The 24,915-nt window shown below is 43.8% G+C and overlaps 1 protein-coding gene across 2 annotated transcripts in view; it reads left to right on the forward strand.

Annotated features, from left to right (window-relative positions):
• The window catches only part of TAZ (tafazzin), a 94,179-nt gene extending 77,121 nt beyond the window's left edge, over window positions 1-17,058 (forward strand). For both annotated transcript variants that reach the window (XM_033922737.1, XM_033922747.1), the window contains exons 10-11: window positions 7,062-7,139; window positions 15,223-17,058. In XM_033922737.1, coding sequence (XP_033778628.1) covers window positions 7,062-7,139; window positions 15,223-15,324 — 180 coding nt within the window. In that variant the 3' untranslated portion in view covers window positions 15,325-17,058. The remainder of the gene's footprint in view (window positions 1-7,061; window positions 7,140-15,222) is intronic.
• Window positions 17,059-24,915: the final 7,857 nt, after the last annotated feature.

A 24,915-nucleotide genomic window follows, 5' to 3' on the forward strand; every position in this document is an offset into this window, starting at 1 on the left:
TTTCTGTACCACCTGGCAGAGAAGGTAAAGTAATGGACAAATTCGGTAAACACCTTTACCAAAATGCATTGTTGACAAAACGAGCTGGAAACTATAATTTCCATTTTTCCTTCTACCTTAAACATCTGGTTAAGCAATTTTCAGTTTTTCAAAAATATATTCCTTCATGTAAAACTCAAGCTTTTCAAAATCTTATGGTTACAGTTTTGCAATTGAGGAAGTATATGGTTTATTATACCTATGACACGTTCGAGCTTACCTCATGGGCCTTGCCTGGCTCTGTGTCTCCAAACTTGATGTCAACCACCAAGATCATTTAGCTAATGCTCTGTGTCTTGGGGATGAACTTTTTGGACCATTCATGGACACTGCTACTCAAAAATTGTCAGGCCATGAGTCCAGGTGAGATACTTTGGTCAAACCAAAGAAAAAGCCTCCACGTCTTAGAGCTTTCCGGTCTGCTTCATCATATCAATGCAGATATACTGCTAAACCTGCTCCTCCTGTTCCTCCTCAACCTAGGAAGCAAAAGCAGCAACCACATCAACAATCTAAACAACAGGTTGCTCAACAAAAACCTACACAGCCTTTTTTGACGTGTTCCTCAAGGGCAATGCTAACGTTCCCATTCTCAAATCTCTACCTCAGTCGATTGGAGGACAGCTTCAATATTACATCAACCAGTGGGAGCTCATCACTACAGATCTCTGGGTTCTAGACATTATTCATCAGGGGTATGCTCTCCACTTTCATGCCCTTTCTCCAGATCATCCTCCAAGAGAGTCTATTTCGGACCCTGCACAGTCTTCTCTTCTCATTCAGGAGATTCAATCCATCCTTCTTCTAAATGCCATCGAAGAAGTTCCTCTATCTCAGCAGAATCAGGGATTCTACTCCCGATATTTTTTTAATTCCAAAGAAGACGGGAGGTATACAACTCATTCTGGATCTCAGAGGTCTTAACAAATTTCTCTCTTTATCCACAAATTTCTCTTCTTTATCCACTTCTGGATCAGAACGATTGGCTATGCTCTCTGGATCTCAAGGAAGCCTACACACATATACCAATTCATCAGGCTTACTACAAATACCTTTTTTTTTCAAGTAAACGGATGTCGTCATCAGTACAGGGTTCTTCCTTTTGGCCTGGCATCTTCTCCCATGTTTTTACGAAGTGCCTGATTGTCATGGCTGCATATCTCCGATCCCACAATCTTCAAGTCTTTCCTTATCTGGACAACTGGCTGATCAAAGCTGTTTCATCAACTTCTCAGACCATTTCATTCCTACAAGCTTTGGGATTTGAAATCAATTTCCCCAAGTCTCACCTAGTTCTGACTCAACGTCTGCAATTTATTGTGGCTATCCTCGATACTACTCTCATGAGAGCATTTCTCCCTCCAGATTGCCTGGGCACTCTTCTCATCCTCTGTCAACAGACGCATGATGGTTCTCCTAGGCCACATGGCTTCCACAGTTCAAGTAACTCCACTAGCAAGGCTGTATCTTCGCATTCCTCAGTGAACCCTTGCTTCTCAGAGGTCTCAAGCGACAGATTGTCTATCACAACATATGTCTGTTACATCATCTCTTCAGCAGTTGCTTCAGTGGTGGATGACCTCTTCTAATCTATCCAGAGGTCTACGGTACTTTTTCATTTGCCCCCTCACCAGAAGGTGATAACAACAGATGCATCTCCTTATGCCTAGGGGGCGCACCTGGATGGCTTTCAAACTGAAGGTCATTGGTCTGCCAGGGAGTGCAAATTTCACATCAATTTGCTGGAGCTCCGAGCAATATATTATGCTCTCAAAGCTTTTCAACACCTCTTGAGTCCTCAAGTCCTCCTTCGCACAGATAATTAAGTAACAGTGTACTACATAAACAAACAAGGAGGCACGGGCTCTCTCCTTTTATGTCAGAAAGCCCAGAAAATCTGGCTTTGGGCGACAGCTCGCAATCTTTTCTTAAAGGCTGTCCACTCTCAGGGGGAGAAGAATTTCCTAGCAGACAACCTCAGCAGAATTCTTCAACCTCACGAATGGACTCTCAACTCTGCAGCTCTTCATCCACTCTTTGCTCAATGGGGCACTCTACAAGTGGATTTATTTGCAGCTTCCCACAATTATAAGCTGCCCCAGTTCTGCTCCAGACTATATTCTCCTCACCGTCTGGAAGCAGATGCATTTCTTCTGAACTGGACAAACATGTTTCTTTACGTATTTCCGCCCACTCCTCTCGTACTAAAGACGAGAGTCAGCCACCATGATTCTCATTGCTTCTCGGTGGCCCAGGCAGCATTGGTTCTCCCTTTTACTTCAACAGCTCCAGGGAGACAATTCCTCTGCTAGTTTTTCCTACTCTGCTTACTCAGAATCAAGGATCTCTTCTACATCCCAACCTATACTTGTTACACCTGATAGCTTGGTTTCTCTCGGGCTGAATCCATATGAGTTACATCTCTCCCAGCCTGTCCGCAATATTATTGATGCCTCCAGGAAACCAGCCACACAACAATGTTATCAACAAAAGTGGACTAGGTTTACTTCCTGGTGTCTTCTTCACCATCATCACAATCCAACTTCCTTATCAGTGGAACTGATGTTGGATTATCTACTTCATCTGTCTGACTCTGGACTCAAATCCACATCTATTTGAGTCCATCTCAGTGCTATTATAGCTTTTCACTTGTCAGTTGAGGGAAAACCTCTTACTGCACATCCCTTGGTCTTCAAGTTCATGAAGGGACTTTTCAATGTGAAATCACCTCTCAAACCTCCTCATGTAGTCTAGGACCTTAATGTAGTTCTTTCCAGGTTGATGAAGCTCCCTTTTGAACCAATGACCTCAGCTCATCTCAAGTTTTTTACCTGGAAAGTTGTTTTTCTTTTTTTTATTATTATTATTATTTATTTATTTATCATTTTCAAATTACAAATCAAGTATCACTTGTACAGAAAGATAAAGCTAAGCCAATAAGGTATTCATTCTAACATCTCAAACATCAATAAAGAAGAAATCAATATTGCTTAACTTCAGCTCAAGTCCACAATTGGGATCCAAGGTATACATAGCGAAAAATTAAAAGAACATTAACAAACTAAATTGCTGTATGACGATAAAACAGGCCCTTTAGACTGAGACAGGATAACAAATAATCAATATCGCTCTCATAATTCCCCTTAAGCCTGAGGCGCTGTAGACAAGAATGTTGTCAGCTGGCTTGGGTCAAATAAAACATATTTTTTCATACGATATTGTATCACACATTTACAAGGATGTCGAAGAAAAAAGGTCACCCCCAGAGCTATAATTCCTGGTTTTAGAAGAAGAAATTCACGTTTCCTTTTTTGCATATCTTGAGCCAGATCTGGAAAAATCAATATTTTAAGTCCCATACTTTTTTTTCGTCTATTTTTAAAGAAAAGCCTAAGAAACCAGTTTTTATCTGGTGCTAAGGCTACTATAATCAAAAGAGTCGCCGGCGTTGCCATTTGTATGTCAGAAAGTTCCAGTATTGCTGTAACATCAAGTAGTTGCTGGTCTCTTTCTTGTGATCGTTGTTGTTCATCTCTTTTAGTGGGTAGATAATAAACGTGAGTAAGTGGTGGCAACATGTCTTCAGAAATTTCCATCATATAGCGTTTCACTATATCTCTTGGAGATATTGTTGCAACCCTCGGAAAATTAATTAATCTGAGATTATTATTTTGGGAGGTATTTTCTAAGGATTCCAGCTTCCTTCTCAAATTGATATTGTCCTTAATTAATGTTTCTCTAATCTCTTTAGAAACTTTCAATTCTTGGTGGATATTTTCTAAAAAACTTTTTGTGTCATCAAATTCAACTTTCAAGTTTCCCACCGTAGTCTCTTGGACTTTAAATCTTTCTTCCAACTGATTCAGTTGGGGTTTAACTGATTTTGCCAAGTCGGCCACAAGATCCCAAAGGGTTACCTCTCTGGGTTTTTCAATATAGGAAACACTTGTAAAATGAGAAGTCTCACCAGTTGGCATCCCCTCTTGGACAGCACTGCTCACGTTCCGATTTACCCCTACAGTTGTTGGACTCTCAGTCTCCTCCAAACTCTCCTGCGAATGGGATTTGTCTCTATTTTCCCCTCTCTGCTCTCTGTGGCCTCCGAAGGAGAGTACTGCCCATGCTCCAGAAGGACCTCCTCTCGTGGGAAGCTGGTAATCTGAGAAGGAGGGGGAGGTGCTCTGGCGTTGGGGCTTAACGTTGTCTCCAAGCCCAAGGAGATCGCATCCATTCCTCCTCCCGGTACGTTTCCAGCGGGTCTCCTGACGCCTGGGGTATCTCCTGCATGCGTCAAAGAAGCTCCTCAATGTTGCCGAACGCTGCTGCTCCAGACTGCCGTGAGGCTTCAGCGGCACTACATCCTCTTCGTTTCAGCATTGAAGGGAAGGCAGGTATCCCGGGCAGCGATTCAAAAGTTGTTGGAGGTAAGACTCCTTGGCATGTTACTCAGCTGAGAGGGTCTGCAGCAATCTTGGATCCCCCCACTGTTAGCAATCGGAAAGTTGTTTTTCTTATTGCTCTCACTTCTGCTAGAAGGGTCAGTGAGTTACAAGCCTTGGTGGTAGATCTACCCTTTACAATTTTTCACCATGATAAAGTGGTTCTAAGTACACATCCCAAGTTTCTTCTGAAAATTGTGACGGAGTCAATTGCTCTTCCAGTTTTTTCCCTAAGCCTCATTCTCATACTGGAGAAACGGCCCTTCATACTCTGGACTGTAAATGTGCTTTGGCCTATTACATCGACAGGACAAAGCCACATAGAACATCTCCTCAACTTTTCATCTCATTTGATCCTAATAAATAGAGGAATCCTGTTTCTAAGAGAACGATTTCCAACTGGCTGGCTGCCTGTATATCATTCTGCTATGCTCAGACTGGACTGCACCTTAGAGCTATGGCAGCTTCTGTAGCTTTCCTCAGATCTGCTCTAATTGAGGAAATCTGTAAATCTGCCACCTGGTCCTCAGTTCATACCTTCACTTCTCACTATTGTCTGAAGTCTTTCTCCAGATGGGATGGGCACTTCAGCCAATCTGTATTACAAAATTTATTTTCCTAAAGGCCAACTTTCCTGCCATCCCAATCTAGATAGCTTGGAGGTCACACATCTGAGAATATGCTGCCTGCTTGTCCTGGGATAAAGCACAGTTACTTACCGTAACGGATGTTATCCAGGGACAGCAGGCAGATATTCTCACAACCCTCCTACCTCCCCTGGTTGGCTTCTTAGCTGGCTTATCTTAACTGAGGGACCACACGCCTATGTCGGGCGGGAAGGCACTTGCGCATGCGTGGTATGGACTGATCGCAAACTTTCTAAAACTTGAAGTTGCGATTCACATTTCAAGAGTCCTCAACCTGGCAGCTAGCTTCAATGCTAAGAAATGTAAGGTCATGCACCTTGGAAGCGGAAATCCATGCAGGACGTACTTCTTGAATGGAGAAACTTTAACTAGGACTTCAGCAGAACGAGATTTAGGAGTAATCATCAGTGCAGTCATGAAAACTGCCAATCAAGTGGAGAAGGCTTCATCTAAGGCAAGGCAGATATTGGGTTGTATCAATAGAAGTTTCGTCAGCCGAAAGCCTGAAGTCATAATGCCGTTGTACAGGGCCATGGTGAGTCATCATCTGGAGTATTGTGTGCAATTCTGGAGGCCACATTACAGTAAAGATGTGCGCAGAATTGAATCAGTTCAGCAGACGGCCACCAGGATGATCTCGGGGCTCAAGGGTCTCTCGTATGAAGAGAGACTGAACAAATTGCAGCTCTACACTCTCGAGGAACGTAGGGAGAAGGGAGACATGATCGAAACATTTAAGTACCTCACGGTCTTAAGTGGAAGATGATATTTTCTTTCTCAAGGGACCCTCGGCCACAAGAGGGCACCCGCTCAAACTCAGGGGCGGAAAATTTCATGGCGACACCAGAAAGTATTTCTTCACAGAGAGAGTGGTTGATCATTGGAACAAGCTTCCAGTGCAGATGATCGAGGCAGACAGTGTGCCAGACTTTAAGAATAAATGGGATACCCATGTGGGATCCCTACGAGGGTCAAGATAAGAAAATTGGGTCATTAGGGCATAGACAGGGGGTGGGTAAGCAGAGTGGGCAGACTTGATGGGCTGTAGCCCTTTTCTGCCGTCATCTTCTATGTTTCTATGACATCGCCCATCAGTGAGAATATCTGCCTGCTGTCCCTGGATAACACCTGTTATGGTAAGTAACTGTGCATTTCTGTGCCTCGAGACGCCAGCGAGGAGGAGAGACACCAGCTGACTGCTTACAGGATGTGCCTCTCACGGCGAGAGGCATGTTCTGTAGGCAGTCAGCCAGCGCCTCTCCAAGCTTCTCCTTCTTTAGCACCCCCCTCAACCCCCTCAAGTTTGTATTCAATCAGCTGTATCTAATAATTAAATGTGGCCAATTGGTGGCATAACTAAGGGGACAGTTACTTTTTCATACAAGTGTCATGGATATTGGATAACTTTTGTTTCTTAAATAGATGAAGTAATATTTTTTACATTGTTACATGTTTTCTCGGGTTCCCTTTATCTACTACATTTTGTTTAAAGATCAGAAACCATTCAGTGTGACATATATGCAGTAATAGGGGAAATCAAGAGGGGGGCAAATACTTTTTCACATCACTGTGAACTATTATGCTATTTTAACAAAAAACATTTTAAATTCATGAGCACAAAATTTCCATTATTCCCTTTTAAAGTTTAATTTTTCCTTTCGTTATCTCTCTGATGACAATAGGATATAATCTTAGGAGAACGATATAGACAGGAGATAGCTGTTCAGACTAGATGTGCTAGAAAATTGTCATTCAGAGAACTCATCCACCTTCTCACTGTGCTGCTTTGTATGTGATTGCCTGTGTACTGATCTGGGTATTGGGACTTCTCACTAATAAATCTACATATTTGTATCTGCTTTCTCACTTTGTTAGGTTGATGTGAATTTTCTTTCATCTCCACTGATTCATCCTTCTGATTCTTTTCTTTTTGCAGAAAATCACTGTTCTAATTGGAAAACCATTCAGTGTGATGCCTCTGCTAGAATGTCTTAGGTCGGAGAATAGATCTACAGTAAGAAATCTCTTAATCTACATACCCTTGTTTTGTTGTGTGTAAGGGTAAGCCCATGTGTGAGAGGCCTCTGCTCTCATCCTTTTCAAATGAAGCAGGATAACCATGGGAGCATGACTGAAGGAATTGGAGGCGGTGAGAAGGGGGAGGGGAGGAAGTGACATCATGTGTTTAAGATGGCAGCTTGAAGATGGCGCTCCGTTGTAGTGCAGTTAAAACTAACACAATCCTTGTAATATTTGTAAACATTTCTTTCTTCACTTGATGGAGTACAAGGTAGTGCAATCTTGACTTGAAATAAACTTGAGAAATACAAGTTCGTGGAGGAGAATGGAGACCGATCAAAGGTGGACCTGCAAGTAGGCTCCGGAGATTAGGGGAAAAAATAGTGGCAGAGCATGCTGCCTCCGAAGATGAGGAAACGGGCCAACCCAAATCTCCAACTCAGGACATTTCTAAACAGAAAGTGCTACAGTGGTTCCAGGAAGTGAAGCAAGATATTTCTGGGGTATGTCATGATGTTCAGAATGATTTTGCTGAACTGAGTTGGGAGAACACCTTACTTGGACTTACTTGAGCAGGCAGAGGGGCAAATTGGAAGGATTACAGAGGACCTGCAGGCAGTCGAGGCGGATTTGAGACAAGAGGCAACAGTGTTAAAGCTATGCAGGATCAAATAGAGGATCTTGAAAATAGCTCCCATAGGGATAATCTGCGTTTTTAAGGTATCCTGTATAAGGTTTATGGATCTGTGGTTAAGGAGATCTGTGGTGACTTGTTAAAATAATATGAGCACTGACTTTTTACTATCTTGCGGACACATTGGGAACTTGGGTCAGCACCGTGAGGGGGTCCCAAGGGATGTTGTAATATGCTTTGCAGACTGCATTTCCAAAGAAAGCATTTTGAAAAAAGCCTGCTAGTTGAAGGAAGTGCAGTGAAAGGATTTGAGACAGAGATCTTGCGTGGACCACCGTGCTTAAATGGAGTTTGTTGTGGGATGTTACTCAATACCTCCACACCAATGGTTATTATTTTTTTTTTTTTTAAATATCATGTTTATTGAGACAAGAGACAACTGGGCAACAAGAGCCAACCACAAATCAGCAAAGCGAACAGGGTATCATACAGTATCAGAAGGTTACAAGATGCAATAAAACATACGAAATATACAGAAGATACCACAAGGACTACATCATGCTAGACGTGTTAACATCTCGCATCCCAGCGCCTCCTGTCCAATTTGGTGTAGAAAAACAACAACAACCAGAATCCCCAAATGATTCATACAGACTTACCACAGGCAGACACAGCGCACACAAACCTACGAAACACACCCATGCACGGCAAGACACAGCCAAACATACACACATGCAAAAACACAACACACCAATGGTTATAAATACAAATGGCTTTTTCCCTTTGCTCTGGGACTCCCAGTGATGGGGAATTATGCAAGGTCAATACAGTGCTCTAAAAGATCTGGGCTTTAATAATCACCCAACGGATTCCTGGTGACCTGCAGGTTTGCCCGAACCATCTAGGTACTCTGCCTGGCAAAATGTTGTTGGGTTTCGCAAAAAAATCCACCAAATCTTTGGTCTAATGGATTGGATCTGCTATTTGAATAAGACAAGAGAATTTGGTTTGATGTGTGTTTTGAGTGAATGGGAAAGAAGCATGGTGTCTGTGTGAAGGATGTTTGTTTTAGGGACTGCCATTATGACAGAATGTCTTTTTCCTCTAGGGAGAGCTGATTTAGGGCACTGTCCTTCAACCGCCGGTCCACAAAAATTTCCTGCTGGTCCGTGGCACAATGAGCTGGCTACCCGTGTGTCTCCCTCCCTCCTGTGAAGCAGCCGATGTTTAGCTTTCCTCCCCCCGCTGAAATAGCAGTGGCTCTCTTCCCAGCCTCCAGACAGTGGCTTCCTTCCCTCCCCTCCCCCAGCTCTCAGTATTCTAACTTGCCTGCAGCAATGTCAGTAGCATCAGTGCAGAGATTCAATTAGGCAGCCTTGGGGCTTTTGCTGAGTCGCGGCCCGCCTCTGATGATGCAACTTCCTCTTTCCTCAGAGGCAGGCGCGACCCATCAAAGGACCCAAGGCTGCCTATTCGTTGTGCTAACGCTACTGACACTGCTGCAGACAAGTTAAAATACTGAGCTGCTGCTAGTCCAGGTAAGGGAAGGTGCTGGTGGGATAGAGAAGTGCCTGGCAGCAATGCTTGTTTGTAAGAATGCTCTTGGGCATGTTTTGGGGTTGGTCTTACCTCACCTGGGAGTCATTTCTGTTTCTTACGGTGTCACCGCTTTTCTTTTCTCAACAGCATGGGGGGGAGTGGTTGTTGGATGCCTGCAGTGCGAGAGTTGGGGGGTTGTTTTTCTTTTCTTATGATACTGGTTGATTGGAAGGTTTGCTTTTTGTATAAAAGTAAGGAAACCTGTAGCCTGTATGTCACGACTTCACATTGGTTTTTCATGATTATATTTTTGCTTATTTGCTAGTTCTGTTTTATTTCTTTTGGGTCTGGCATCTGAGTGGAGGCCTGTACAGTTGGCTGTTTTCCTATATTGTTACTATAGCTGTACCTTTTAGTGGTTCTTGTTGTGATTATACTGTTGCACTAATAAAGATACGTTTCAAAAAAAAAAATGAGAGATGCCACACTCGACTGGAAATGGAGGATGATGAAAGGGGAGCTGCTGATGTTAGGGGTGAAAGGAGAAGGGGGAGCTAGAGCTAGTTGGGGGAAGGGGGAACTGCTTCTGCTGGTCAGAGGAGTTGCCACACTGGACTGGAAATTGAGAATAGTGAAGGGGGAGCTGCTGCTGGACAGAGGAAAAGAAAGGGAGGGCTGCTATTGGACCTGGAGGGATAAGAAGGAGAGATGCTGCTGGACTGTGGGGAGGGGGGCAGAGAGAGTGAATTGGTGGATGGGGGACAGTGAACTCAAGGAGGGAGAGATGCTAACAACAGGGGGAGAGCAAGGAAGGCATACAAGCCATAGGGTGGGGGGGGGCCTGGGCTCCGGGCAGAAAAGAATAAAGAGATGCCCAGAGAAGAGATGCTGTGCATGGAGAATAGGAACAGACCCAGAGGGGAATGCTGGATGAAGAAGAGATGGGGGACACAGAAGGGCAATACTGATCACAGGGGTACAAAGGAACAAGGACGCAGAGCGTAGTGGTTTTTATTTCAGTCTTAGTAGTTTGCTGGTCCACAAAATAATTTTTTTATTTCTGCCGGTCCATAAGTGTAAAAAGTTTGAAGAACACTGATCTAGGGCATAGGTATTGGAATGAGGGGAGGCCACAGGGATTGTGGCCTTCCCAATAATTGGCAATTGGAAGTATTACTCTTGTGACTCCCCCATCTACCACTTCCCCACCACTGTAATTTAAAATCTTCAGGCTACTGGCAGCACAACGAAGCAAGCCTCCCCCTGTCGGCGGCAGCAAAATGAAGCGAGCCTTCCCCTATTGGCCTGTCCCGGAATTGTTCTTTCTGCAGTACTTCCTCTTCTTGCATAGGCAGGACACTGCAGAAAGAACACTTCTGGGGCAAGCTGACAGTGGGAGGCTCGCTTCATTGTGCTGCCGGCTGCCCAAAGATTTTAAATTAAGCAGTGGGAAGGTGGTAGGTGGGGGAGTTGGAAACTGGGGGGAGATCGTACAACAGGATCCAGCTGAGAAGGGGGGTATTGGAATGGGAATGACAGATGCTGCATGGGCTGCGGGTGGGGTGGGGGGTGTTGGGAAAGCAAGAAGGACAGATAGTGGACTGGAAGAGGTTTGGGAAGGCAGGGAAGGAAAGATGTTGCACGGGCTGGGGGGCAGAAAGGGAGGGAAGGAAGGGAAAGAGAGAATACATGGGTGGGATGGTGGGAAGGGATGGAAAGGGATGCTGCTGGTGGGTGAGGGAAGAGAATTGTTGGACATAAGTGTGTGGAGTGGGAGAGAAAGAGAGATGGTATACATGGGGAAAGGAAGAGAGGGAAAACTGTTGAATATGGTGGCGGTGGGAGGAGGGAAAGAAAAATGTTACACTGGGAGGAAGGAGAGATGATTCAAAGAAGGAAGAGATGTCAGATTCCTGAAAAGGGTGATGAAAGGAGGGAGGAGAGAGATGTCAGACCACTGGAATAGGCAGGGGGAAAGATGTCAGACCAGGTAATGGAAGGGAAGGAGAGAAAAGAGATGCCAGACTGCAGGAAGGAGAGGAGCGAAAGATAGAGATGTTGGACCACAGGAATAGGGAGGGAAGGAGAGAAAGAGATGCCAGGCTATGGGATGGAGAGGAGAAAGATGCCAGACCACAGGAGGGGGGGAAGTGGGAAGACAGAGATGTCTGATTACGGGAGAGGGAGAGAGAGAGGGATGAGATGGTACACAGGGATGGAGGGGAAGGGGAGACAGATGGAGGAGATGGTGCACAGCAATGGATGTGGCAGGGATGAGATAAGAAGAAATGCTTCTTATGGATAGATGGGAATAGGGGAAAAGAAAGAGGCGAAAGTTTCAAGTCATGGAAAAGTAGATAGATTTTGAGAAGACAGCAGAAAAATGGAAGAAAGTTGAATGTTAAAAGTTAATGCTAAAGATGGATGTAGGATATAACAACACAAACTGACTTCAATAGAGTAACCAGTCTATAGAGGGTGATCAAAAATATGTAGAATGCTCAGAGACATGAAACTCTGAAGGGAAGGCTGAAAAAACCTCCTTGTTGTAAGAGTTCACCTTCCAGTCATTGCAACTTCATAAAGCAATGATCACACTCCAAGACTTGGTGAATAACTTAAATTGTTTTCAAAGTCCGTTTAGTGGTTCAAAAATACTGAGAGTGATATCTTCTCTTCTTATAACAACATTCAGTCATCACTGCGTTAATAGGATAATAATACTTCCACTTAGCTTATAAATGAAGTTTATGGGAGTGGAAGTATTATTATCCTATTAACGCAGTGATGATTGCATGTTGTTATAAGAAGAGAAGATATCACTCTCAGTAATTTTGAACCACTGAAAGGACTTTGAAAACAATTTAAGTTATTCACCAAGTCTTGGAGTGTGATCATTGCTTTATGAAGTTGCAATGACTGGAAGGTGAACTCTTACAACAAGGAGGTTTTTTCAGCCTTCCCTTCAGAGTTTCATGTCTCTGAGCATTCTACATATTTTTGGTTACCCTCTATAGACTGGTTACTCTATTGAAGTCAGTTTGTGTTGTTGTATCCTTATTTTTTTCTGACTTCTTTTTCTCACAACTAGTATCCCTGAGCTCTCTAAAGGAAATAAAGATGGATGTAGGGCAGAAAGTGAAGAAGGAGAGAAAAACAGCAAATGGATAAGAAGGCCCTGGATTCACAGTTAAGAGCACAGACAGAAGGAAGTGCAGCCAGATAATGGGGAAAGATGGTTAGAAAAATAAAATCACCAGACAACAAAGGTAGAGGAAATGATTTTATTTTCCATTTAGTGTTGAAATGTGTCAGTTTTGAGAATTTACATCTGCTGTCTATATTTTGCAGTGTTCAGGAAGAAATGCACTTGTTTCTATTTCTCTGGAGTTGTACTTCATCAGAGTCTTGCATATTAGAGTTTTGTTTGTGTATGTTAGTACTTTTAGTTTCTGGTCCTGTATTTGCATAGGGGTTATCTTTGTTCTGCATGTGTGACCAAGACCAGGTGTTCTGGTAGGAATAAATGTTGAGAAGCATACAGTGTGCTTTGTGTAGTTTAATTTTGTGGTCAACCATTATGTATTAAGATTATATTGTGTGTATATATGAAAAATGAATGGAAAAAATGGTATTACAATTAGAGCTACTATGGGGTGGGGTCTGGAGCGGAACTTTTTGGCCTCCCCAAAACAAAAAAGCGTTCCGCTGCCTATGAGGTGACGGGACAAAAGCGCACCGCAGGAAAACCTTCTTTTAAAGGGCTCTGAGGGGGTGTGGGAGAACCCACCCACTCTACTTAATAGGGATCGCACTGCCTCGCGCTGCTGTGTTGGGGGGTTACAACCCCCCAAAAGCCCCCCATCGCCAGCGTGATCCCTATTAAATAAAGTGGGGGGTTCCCCACCAACACCCCCCTTCGGAGCCCATTAAAAGAAGGTTTTCTTGCGACGTGCTAAAGTCTTGCGCTGAATTGTCAGCGCTCGTTTGTTGGCGCGCGTTTGTCTCACGTGCTTAAGACTATGAACCGCTTATGATCTAGGGCAGGGGTAGGCAATTCCAGTCCTCAAGAGCCACAGGCAGATTTTTAGGATATCCACAATGAATATGTATGAGATGGATGCAAAGTGATGCACCTAGGCACGAAGAACAAGGAACATGAATACAAAATGTTAGGTGTGACATTGAGCAAGAGCGAACAGGAAAGGGACCTGGGGGTACTGATAGACCGGACACTGAAACCGTCGGCCCAATGTGCGGTGGCTGCAAAGAAAGCGAACAGGATGTTGGGCATGATCAAGAAGGGAATCACAAGTAGATCGGCTAACGTCATATTGCCGCTTTACAGAGCAATGGTCAGGCCACACCTGGAGTATTGTATCCAACACTGGTCTCCCTACCTAAAAAAGGATATAACCCTGCTGGAAAGGGTACAAAGGCGAGCTACAAAGCTAGTAAAAGGTATGGGAAATTTGAGCTACAAAGAAAGCCTCAGAAAACTGAGCTTGTTCACTCTAGAGAAAAGAAGAATGCGTGGAGATATGATAGAGACGTTTAAAATACTAAAAGGATTAGATAAAATCCAGCAAGATGCATCGTTATTCACGTTGTCAAATGTGACTCGGACGAGAGGTCATGTACTGAAGTTGAGAGGCGACAGGCCCAGGACAAATGTCAGGAAGTTCTGTTTCGCACAGCAAGTGGTGGACGCTTGGAATGCTCTCCCGAAGGACGTTGTGACGGAGACCTCCATTATAGGATTCAAGGGCAAGTTGGATGCATACCTCCTTGCAAATCACATTGAGGGATACAGGTAAACAAGGTCTCATTATGAAGCACCTAGTTGGGCCTCCGCGTGTGTGGATCACCGGACTGGATGGAACAAGGGTCTAATTCGGTGAAGGCATTTCTTATGTTCTTATGGATTTGCATGCACTGCCTTCTTCTTGAGATGCAAATCTATCTCATGAATATTTATTGTGGATATCCTGAAAACCTGATCTGCCTGTGACTCTCGTGGACTGTAATTGCCTACCCCTGATCTAGGTTATGGATGATCAGTGTATTTCACAGCAGGGAAGGGGAGGGAGAAGAGGGAGGGGAATGGGGAGCTTATCTGAATATGCTGTTTGGGGGGGGTGCTCAACGCTAAGAGGGAAAGTGTCACTACAGATTCTAAATTGGTGGTGGGGTCATAGAATGTTAATGCAGGGAAACAGAGTAGGTTATTTTGGGAGCTGGCTAGACTATTTGTTGCCTCGTAATAGATTTGGTCAAGTGATGGCACATCAACATAAAGGGAAGGAGTTGCAATTTCTTTGGGTAACCAGAGAATTGGATAGAGGGAGTGCGCTAGATGTGGTGTATTTAGATTTTAGTAAAGCCTTTGACAGTGTTCCACAAAGACGTCTAATAAATAAACTGAGTGCCCTTGGGATGGGTCCCAAAGTGACAGGCTGGGTCAAGAACTGGTTGAGTGGAAGGTGACAGAGGATAGTGATCAATGTAAATCACTCTGAGGAAAGGGATGTTACCAGTGGTGTGCCTAAAGGTTCTGTTCTTGGACCTATTCTTTTTAATATTTTTATAAAATATATTGCTGTCAGTTAGGATTTGCCTCTGCAGATGATACCAAAATCTGCAATAGAGTAAACTCCCCTTTCATCTTTTCTCCATTCCATTGTTCTTTCCCCCCAGAAAGGATCAAATATATGAATTGGACACATAACAAATATTTAAAAAGTAACATTATTTTAAAAAACCTGAAATAAAATGCTCTTTCATGCTCATTTTTATTCCAGAGCAGCTTAACCCTGAAATGAGTTTTTGACACACTTCATAAATGACATATAAGACTTCTTTTTCTAGTATATTTTGAGCTGTGACGATCTCTCTTCCCTTGCAGATAGAGATACGGAAGGCAATCACAGATTTTATTCAGGAGGAGTTTCAGCTGCTGAAGTCCCAGGCAGAATCCCTGCATCAACATTTCCAGACCCACAGATAGCAAAGGGAGAGCTGTAAGAAGTTGGACATCCAGGATGAGGGGTAGAGGCTCTGCCTCTGTAGTACCAGTACAGTCCACCCTTCCTCCAATCCACAGGGTCATCTCAAAAGCTCACATTGGATATGATGGCTGCCTGCCAAGTGTACTGGGTTTGTTTGTTTTTTTTTTTTAATCTCTTTGATCTCTCTCAATATGTTTCCTGAGAATGAGAGAAGGTTCTGTAGAAAGCCCTGGGCTATGACTTGATGGACTTCATTAACCTGATGCACTGATCACAGACCTTTTCTCTGGACTGATTCTCTTCTAAACTTTGCCATGGAAAGGGTCTTACAAACTGAGAAGCTGTCTTCTACTGTGCTTCAGATTGAATATCCAGCTCTACAGCTTGCATGTCAGTTACCCTCTGTACTTCATTCTGGCAACTATCAACTCCAATTTTGATTTCTCATGTGAGGAGGGAGGGTGAAATTATTCAAAACAGTACTTTACATGTAGACTTGAAGTTTTAAAATAGACACTGATTGTAGGCAAAGATTTTTTATTTGAATGAAAAAAAATGGATACAAATTTTGAACATCAGTTGATCATGTTTCACAAAGTGTAGGCTTCTTAAATAGAAGTTGAAGATTATTTGCAGTCAGGAAATTCTTCCTGCTATGTTGTGAAATCTAACGCAACTAGTTTTGCTATCTTGTGTTCATTTTGCTTCTTCATCTCAAAAGTCTTTATGTTAAGAGAGAGGAACATGTTTAGAAATCATATCAATTTTGTCTTTATGTTTTGTACTGGTCATTGAGGCAAAGATGAAAGAGCTAAAGCCTCCAGAAATTCAGGAAAAGAGATCAAACAAGGAGGGCAGGTTCCCTGACATTTTCTGTGAGCTAAGAACAAATGTTCAATGACAACTGCAGCATCCACTGAGGAAAAAATGCTCACTACCTGTAGTAGCTGAGCCAGACAGGCCATTCCGTGGGGAAAACCACAGTCCTTCATCAGTTTTTCCAGAAGCTGAACATGAGACAGTAGCCACTCATACTCATCTTAGATCTCATCTGTGGGGAAAACCACAGTGCTGCAGCTTTCATTGTAGCCTTACCAGGAGCTGAACCCTAAGACAGCAGTCACTGCAGATTTGTTAGGCCTTTGTTTTGGTTTTCTTTACGTTTCATGGCTGTAAGTTGAAGCTTATACCTAATTCAGCATTTTCTTACCAGCCCACTGAATACAGAGACCAGAATCTGCCGACACCATGTTGCATTTTGGGGTCCTGTGGGATTACATCCCAGATCCTTGTCAGCAGTAATGTTTAAAAGGTGGGGCAGTCTACCCTGAGTTCAGGGAATGGTTGTGGGGCTGTGGTCCACCAGCACATGGCTATTGACTCTACCAGCCCCCACCACCTCTCACTTCAACTTCCTGTTCCAGAATGGGAGACTGGCAGAGTCAATAGCCATACAACCACACTCCACATACCCACCCACTGTCTGAAGGAGGAGGGTGCTCTGCCCCGGGTTACCACCCTGCCAGGTATGCCACTGCTTGTCAGAAAGGGGGCAAGGTGTATTGGGCTCAGATGTAATAAGTTCTTTTTTTCAATATGGTAGAGCTGACCCTTGGATTTTTTAACTGTCACCTATTTTCTCACATTTACTAAAATAATTATCAATGTGGGTTTTAAGGAATTAATTTAAAAATAACATTTGGACTGTCTTCAATAAAGATTTTCAAAGCCTATAACTCTCTCTCTAGAAATCTTTTGTTTTCACTGATTATTAGGAAGTTTTATACTTTTTAATTTGAGGCTTTTATGGGGAATTTAAGGCTAGAATGTGTTGATCTATTTTAGTTTTTAACGTTTGATTATTTTTGTTTTATTTATGATTCTGTATGTGTTATTGTACACTTTAGCTTGCATATTATGGTCTTTATTTTGGAAGAATCCCCATATAAAGATAAACATGTAGATTGGCATGTACATGTATGCATTTTAGAAAGGCAGCTATCTGGTATATGGGGAGCTCATCCACATCTAAATAGCAAAGGGGCGTGATTAGGCTGTACCAAATATACTGATTGTCTGTTCCCCATTTTACAAGGTATACACATGGATCTACGTTTTCTACTGAAATTGGCCATTTAGTCTCAGTAGAAACTGAAACCGTAAATGAAACTGCTCCTCCCAGCCATCCATTGGCCCTCCCCAGGCTCTTCAGTGAGAATGGACAGATCCCACTTGTTCCTGTCCTATGCATAGAAACATAGAAGATGACGGCAGAAAAGGGCTACAGCCCATCAAGTCTGCCCACTCTGCTTACCCACCCCCTGTCTATGCCCTAATGACCCAATTTCCTTATCTTGACCCTCGTAGGGATCCCACATGGGTATCCCATTTATTCTTAAAGTCTGGCACGCTGTCTGCCTCGATCACCTGCACTGGAAGCTTGTTCCAATGATCAACCACTCTCTCTGTGAAGAAATATTTTCTGGTGTCGCCATGAAATTTTCCGCCCCTGAGTTTGAGCGGGTGCCCTCTTGTGGCCGAGGGTCCCTTGAGAAAGAAAATATCATCTTCCACTTCGACACGTCCCGTGAGGTACTTAAATGTTTCGATCATGTCTCCCCTCTCCCTACGTTCCTTGAGAGTGTAGAGCCGCAATTTGTTCAGTCTCTCTTCGTACGAGAGACCCTTGAGTCCCGAGATCATCCTGGTGGCCGTCCGCTGAACCGATTCAATTCTGCGCACATCTTTACTGTAATGTGGCCTCCAGAACTGCACACAGTACTCCAGATGAGGTCTCACCATGGTGGACTTCAGGCTTTCTGCTGACGAAACTTCTATTGATACAACCCAATATCTGCCTTGCCTTAGATGAAGCCTTCTCCACTTGATTGGCAGTTTTCATGTCTGCACTGATGATTACTCCTAAATCTCGTTCTGCTGAAGTCCTAGTTAAAGTTTCTCCGTTCAAGAAGTACGTCCTGCATGGATTTCCGCTTCCGAGGTGCATGACCTTACATTTCTTAGCATTGAAGTCTAGCTGCCAGGTTGAGGACCAACTTTCCAATGTAAGCAGGTCCTGCGCCATATAATTCTGTAAACTGCATTCACTTACTATATTACATAGTTTGGCGTCATCGGCGAATAGTGTTATTTTACCTTGAAGCCCTTGAGTCAGATCCCCTATGAATATGTTGAAAAGGAGTGGACCCAGGACCGAGCCCTGCGGCACTCCACTGGTCACCTCCGATGTTTTAGAGAGGGTACCATTAACCACCACTGCTCTAATCCAAAGAGCTGACCAGACTTTCTTTGGCAGCCTTACAAAACTGCCACAGGAGGTTCTGGCAGTCATTTTCAGATTGGAACCAGCACGAGCAGAGGACTCATGGCCTTTATTAGTTCCAATTGGAAAATGGCTGCCTTGTCAGTCTTGGCAGCCATTTGGATTGGAGCAGCACACGGGAAAGGAATGAATAGGGGCCAATTCTGACCCTGAAGAGGCCATTAGACTACTAGGGCTTCACTAAGGTAAGCCAGGGGAGGGCCTGCGGTTGGTTGGTTGGGAAGGTGGAGAGAGGTTTGATTTTAGTCAAAAATGCACAGGCATTTTCAGCCAAAACCTTTCAGTTGTTTTTGGTGTCAAATCTGAATCTGAAATTCAGTTAGCCTCTACACATGGATATAAAAAAAATATCCACAGAATGAATAAATGCTTGCTGGAAGAGCAGGTGCAAAGGCTGAGAGCTAATTCCCCATTCTGCTCCCACTCCCAATATTGCAGACTTCTCTAATTCCACCCATAGCTTTTACCTTGTTCCCAGGTGTCTTTTGCTCCTGCTCTTTCAAAGTTCCATTTTCAAAATGGTGGTCTGTGACCCCTAAAAGTAGTCTAATGGTACCACCACTAGGACTCAAGCTGCCATATATAAGCCCATGTCAGCCTGATCCCCAATAGTAGTTCCACCAAATTATAGGTAAGGGTCATAGGCACAATTTTGAACCTAGATGGGGGATCTTTGTTTATGGGGGAGGGATAATTGTAAGAGTTTGCATGTTGTGGGGGCATTAGATAGATTATAAGCCCGCTGGGACAGACAGGGAAAAATGCTTGAATACCTGAATCAATTCATTGTAAACCATTCTGAACTCCCCTGGGAGAACGATATAGAAAATGTAATAAATTAAAAAGGCCAAAAGGTTTGAGAGTGGGATCAGATGTTAAGGTGGTGGGCAGGCAGTGAGGACATAGCTGGTAACAGGAGCAGTGGTTTCAAAAAGCTGCTCCAATTTCTAAGCGGTGTAGTGCTGCATGTTTTTCCCCCACATGCAGCTTTTTCAAATTACTGCTTGTGCTGTACATAGTTCTGCACCTATTTTACAAGGGGCTCTACAGTTGGGAATTCTTCACCTCCTAGCCTGGACATGTGAATTCCCCTCTCCACATACTAACTAAAATGTGCCTTCACACTTTTGTACATAATCTGTTTGCACAGAAAGGAATGGATCAGGCTCTTTGACTTCAAAATAGCTCCATTTTTGAAAGCTCAGTGTTTTAAAGCTAAGCAGTGGTACAAATAGTGGATCTTCCCAAAATGTTTTTAGAAGCTGTAGTCATGTTTTCTAACTAGAAAGAGTGCAGGAGATGAGATGCAGATCTAAGAATTATCTGACTGGCACACAGATGTACAAAAGGATAAGATAAGCATTTGGACAAAAATACAAATGTAAGAGTTAGGTTTAAGTATCACTGAACTATTTACTGTTTGCTAGAGAATAAAATAAGATTAGTTGTCACCCCCATTACTCAAGCATATTGGATGACTACTCGTAAGAGCACTTTCAGCTGGCACCCAAATAGTTACCTGTCTGTGCCCTTCTCTTCAGCTGCCAACTCCAGACTCCATCTCTCTTGCCTCGCTGCGTCGTATGCTTAGAACAAGCTGCCCGAATCCCTACAGTGGGTTCCATCTATTTCTTTCACTATTTTCAATCCAATATTTATTTATTTCTCCCTCCTGCACGCTTCCTCTCCTCCGGACCCCATTCCCTTCCCCAGCCAACATCTCTTTGTCCCTCCATGAGTCCAACTTTCCTTCCTCTCTCCTCCATCCCTATTGGCAATATGTGTCCCTCTCTCTCTCTCACTGTCCATCTGTCTTGAGCGATCCAGGCAGTGTTCAAGGCCCAGTTAAAAGCCCACCTCTAGAGTCCTCTCGACTCCTAACTCCTTTCACCTTGGGTTCTGCATCCCCAACCCTTTATGTCATGTCTGTTTGTCTGTCCAAGTTAGATTGTAAGCTCTTCTGAGCAGGAACTATCTATAAATGTCAAAATGTAGAGCGCTGAGTACACCTTTCAGCGCTATATAAGGATAAGATTAAAAGGCATCCTTTCTTTTTCCAAGCATTCAATCTCCCAGACAATGTGGGCTTTTAGGTGATGTGATTTATGCTGTCTGGGGGGGGGGGGGTTTGTTGTTATTTGTATGTTTGATTTCATTTCAGGCTTTTCTATTTAAAATGCAGTTTCTTTTTATTCAACACTTACTGTATGTGCATGTTTTTAGTCATATTGTAAATAAACCACAGTGATCACTGGTTGCCAGGCAGTATATAAAGTTTTAATAAACACTAAATTTTAATATTTTCAACCCTCATATGTTAGTTGCATTTTGCTGTCGTTTCTTCTGATGTTTTTAATCCAGAACTATAAAGTACATAGATTACATGGAGATTACATAGAGTATGACGGCAGAAAAGGGCCGACGGCCGAACAAGTCTGCCCACTCAAAGAACCCTCCCCTTAAAAGAACCCTCCCCTAGGCATTTCCTCGGAGTGAACCCACATGTTTATCCCATCGTCTTTTGAAGTCGAGCACGTTTCTGGCTTCGACTACCTGACGTGGAAGACCATTCCAACGATCAACCACCCTTTCGTTGAAGAAGTACTTCCTGATGTTGCCATGACGTCTCCCACCCTTGAGTTTGAGTGGATGCCCTCTTGTTGCCGTGGGACCTGTAAGGAAAAAGATATCTTCTTCCACCTCAGCACGGCCTGTAAGATATTTGAACGTCTCTATCATATCTCCCCTTTCTCTGCGTTCTGTGAGAGAATATAATTGCAGCCTGCTTAGACGTTCTACATATGGGAGATCCTTGAGTCCTGAGACCATCTTAGTGTCCATTCGCTGAACCGATTCCATTCTCTTCACATCCTTTCGATAATGTGGCCTCCAAAACTGAACACAATACTCCAGATGAGGTCTTGCTATGGATCTGTACAACGGCATTTTAACTTCAGGCTTTCGACTGACAAAACTTCTTCGGATGCAACCCAGCATTTGTCTAGCCTTGGTTGAAGCTTTCTCCACTTGATTGGTAGTCTTCATATCATCACTAATGATTACACCCAGGTCCCGTTCTGCGACAGTTCTTGTTAAGGTTTCACCATTCAGGGTGTATGTTCTGCAGGAGTTACCGCTACCACAGTGCATAACCTTACACTTTTTGGCATTAAAGCTCAGTTGCCAAGTATTTTTCCAGTAAAAGTAGGTCCTGCCTCATAGTGTCGGGCACGGTTGCGCTGTCCACTACATTGCATAGCTTCGCGTCATCAGCAAATAAAGCAATTTTACCTCGAATTCCTTGGGGCAGGTCTTGTACAAAGATATTAAATAGCATCGGACCCAAGACCGAGCCCTATGGCACTCCACTGGTCACTTCTGACGTTTTTGAGGGAGTACCATTTACCACCACCCTCTGAAGTCTACCACTGAGCCCGTCTTTAACCCATGCAGACAATGTTTCTCCTAGTCCCATTGTATTCATTTTGTTCAATAACCTACGGTGTGGGACACTATCAAAGGCTTTACTGAAGTCCAAATACACTATATCCAGGGACTCTCCCCTATCTAGTTGTTTTGTTACCCAGTCAAAGAAGCTTATCAGATTGGATTGACAAGACCTTCCCTTCGTAAATCCATGCTGGTGGGGATCCCTCAGCCTCTCATCATCCAGAATCCTATCCAATCTGTTTTTAATCAAGGTCTCTATATGTTTACACACTATTGATGTGAGACTCACAGGTCTGTATTTTTCAGCCTCTGACCTGCATCCCTTTTTGTGGAGCGGAATGACTTAGCAGTTTTCCTGTCCAAGAGGACTTTTCCCTTGTTTAGGGAAAGATTGAAAAGTGCAGCTAACGGCTCTGCCAGGACATCTCTCAATTCCCGAAGTACCCTGGGGTGTAGATTATCCGGTCCCATGACTTTGTTCACTTTTAGCCTCGATAGCTCCTGGTAGACTCTGCTTGCGGTAAATTTAATATCCTGGAACGGGTCCTCCGAGCACTCCCTTGTCTGCAGCTGTGGTCCGGATCCTGGTGCCTCACAGGTAAAGACCTTCTATGAAATGTTATATACCAAAACAAGAAAGGGGAGGTAGATTGATGTTTTAAAGATTTGCATATTAGGTTGCAACCTTCTGTAGGGTTACAAACAGATCACTGTGTCATTATGGTTTTACTCAGCAATTTTAATTGTCCATTGTGAATGGATGGCAATTAAGAAAATAAGACAAGCCTTGTTGGGGGGGGGGAGTTGTGCTCGTGAACAGCAATAAAGAGTTCAGCTTTTGCTGTGCTCAACCCTCGTAATTTTTCTTTATCATTGAATCAGAATTTAATTTTTTTAAAATTTAATTTTATCGATATCAACTCCTAACATGGCTTGGTCTAAACCTACATAGTCAGACTCTGTCATTTACTGTAACAATAACAAGGTATGAAGCATTCCAAACTACTGTGTTTCCCCGAAAATAAGTCCTAGCTGCCTAGCATAGTTTTTAAAGATGCTCCTGATATAAGCCAAACCCCCAAAATAAGTCCCAGTTAAGATTGTGAAACCTCCCCCCCTAATGTCTCTGACTCCATCCCTGAACCTAGTGCTGCCCAATTCGCGAAAAAAATTAGACTCGTTAATTCAGTGACCACCCCACTCTGGTGAGACCTAACATATCTCTGCTCCAAGGCCTCCTAAAGCGGCAGCGCTCTGAACAGACTGCTTCATGGCCTTCCCCGCTGCAGCCTTCCCTCTGCTGCATCACTGATGACAGGACACCTCCGCTGTTTTAGAAGGCCTCAGAGGTACAGTATGTCAGTCTCATGATGGGAGGGTCGGTGGGGTTCTGCTGCACAGGGGGGTGGGAGGGAGGGTTAGAAAGATGCTGCACAATTTTCCTTTCTTTCTCGATGTGCACTATCTCTCACAAACTCATGCCCATCAATTTTCTGTTTCTATTCCCTCCCTCCTATGTCCCAAGTTTGTGCCCCTTCCCTTCTGTGTCGAATTTGTGCCCCCTCCCACTCCCCCCAAAGCTGACCTATCCACAGAAGTTGCAGGTGCTGCTGGGATCCCTGCCTGCTCCCCCCTGCTGAAGCCACAGCACCGGGGATACCTGCCTGCCCACTGCACCACTCACCCCCAAAGCTGACCCTGACACCTTGCAGCAGTTCTGCGCAGGGAGGGGCTATGGTGCATGCAGCAACTCACACTCTGCACAAGACCGGCTCGCAAGCCTTCCCCCCAACATCAATTATGATGTCGGAGAGAAAGTTCTGGGCCAGCCAGGCAGTGATTGGCTGGCCCGAGACCTCTCCGATGTCAGAATTGACATCGGGGGAAGGCTTGTGGGTCTACCGTGTGCAGCATGTGAGTCGTGCCATGGCCTGTCCCTGTGTGGATTTGCTGCTGGGAGGGGATGAAGCATGTCAGCTCGGTGAGGTGGCAGGGTCGGCTTCAGGCATGGGGGGTAGTGCAGTGGGCATGCAGACAGAGAAGCATCCCTGGCGGTGGTGACTTCAAAAGGGGCAGGCAGGGATCTCTGGCAGCTACCCCCAATGATTCACATACACTGATCTAGAGGAATTAAACAACCTCTCAAGAAGAAATAATTTCAGGACTTTAGGTCTACCAGAACAACTGGAAGGAACAAAACTTATTTCTTTGAAAAATGGCTACCGAAACGCCTGGTTTTGCAACTCTCTCAACTATTGTAACAAAGAAGGAGCATAGTGAGCTCATTCCAATTTTAACAGGCTCCAATACCCTTGACCAGTGTTGTGAAAACACATTGCTATCAATATACAGTAGACTCTCAGTTAACTAGTACCCATGGAGATTGATAAATGCTGGATAAATGTAGTTTCTGGTTGCTTGAGAGTTACTATTAAAATAGGCCTAACTAATACTGTATCCCATACTATGGTGTACCATAAACTGTTCCAGACAATGTATCAGACATGTGGTAAGCAAGGCATAGGTGTACTCAGGTATAGCGTGCCAGTTTACACTTATATTTCCACCAGAAATTGATTTGATTTTCATTTTTATTTAAATTTCTTTGATTTTTTTTTTTTGCTGGTTGCTTGAGAGTTCTGGTTGCTTGAGTTCCGGTTAACAGAGAGTCTACTGCAGTGCTTCTCAACTTCTTCAAGCCAAGTTGGGGATGAAGAACCCAAGGTGAAAGGAATTAGGAGTTGAGAGCACTCTCAAAGAGGTAGGCTTTTAACTGGGCCTTGAACACTAACAGAGA

This window comes from Geotrypetes seraphini, chromosome 1, assembly GCF_902459505.1.
Source record: "Geotrypetes seraphini chromosome 1, aGeoSer1.1, whole genome shotgun sequence".
NCBI lineage: Eukaryota > Metazoa > Chordata > Amphibia > Gymnophiona > Dermophiidae > Geotrypetes > Geotrypetes seraphini.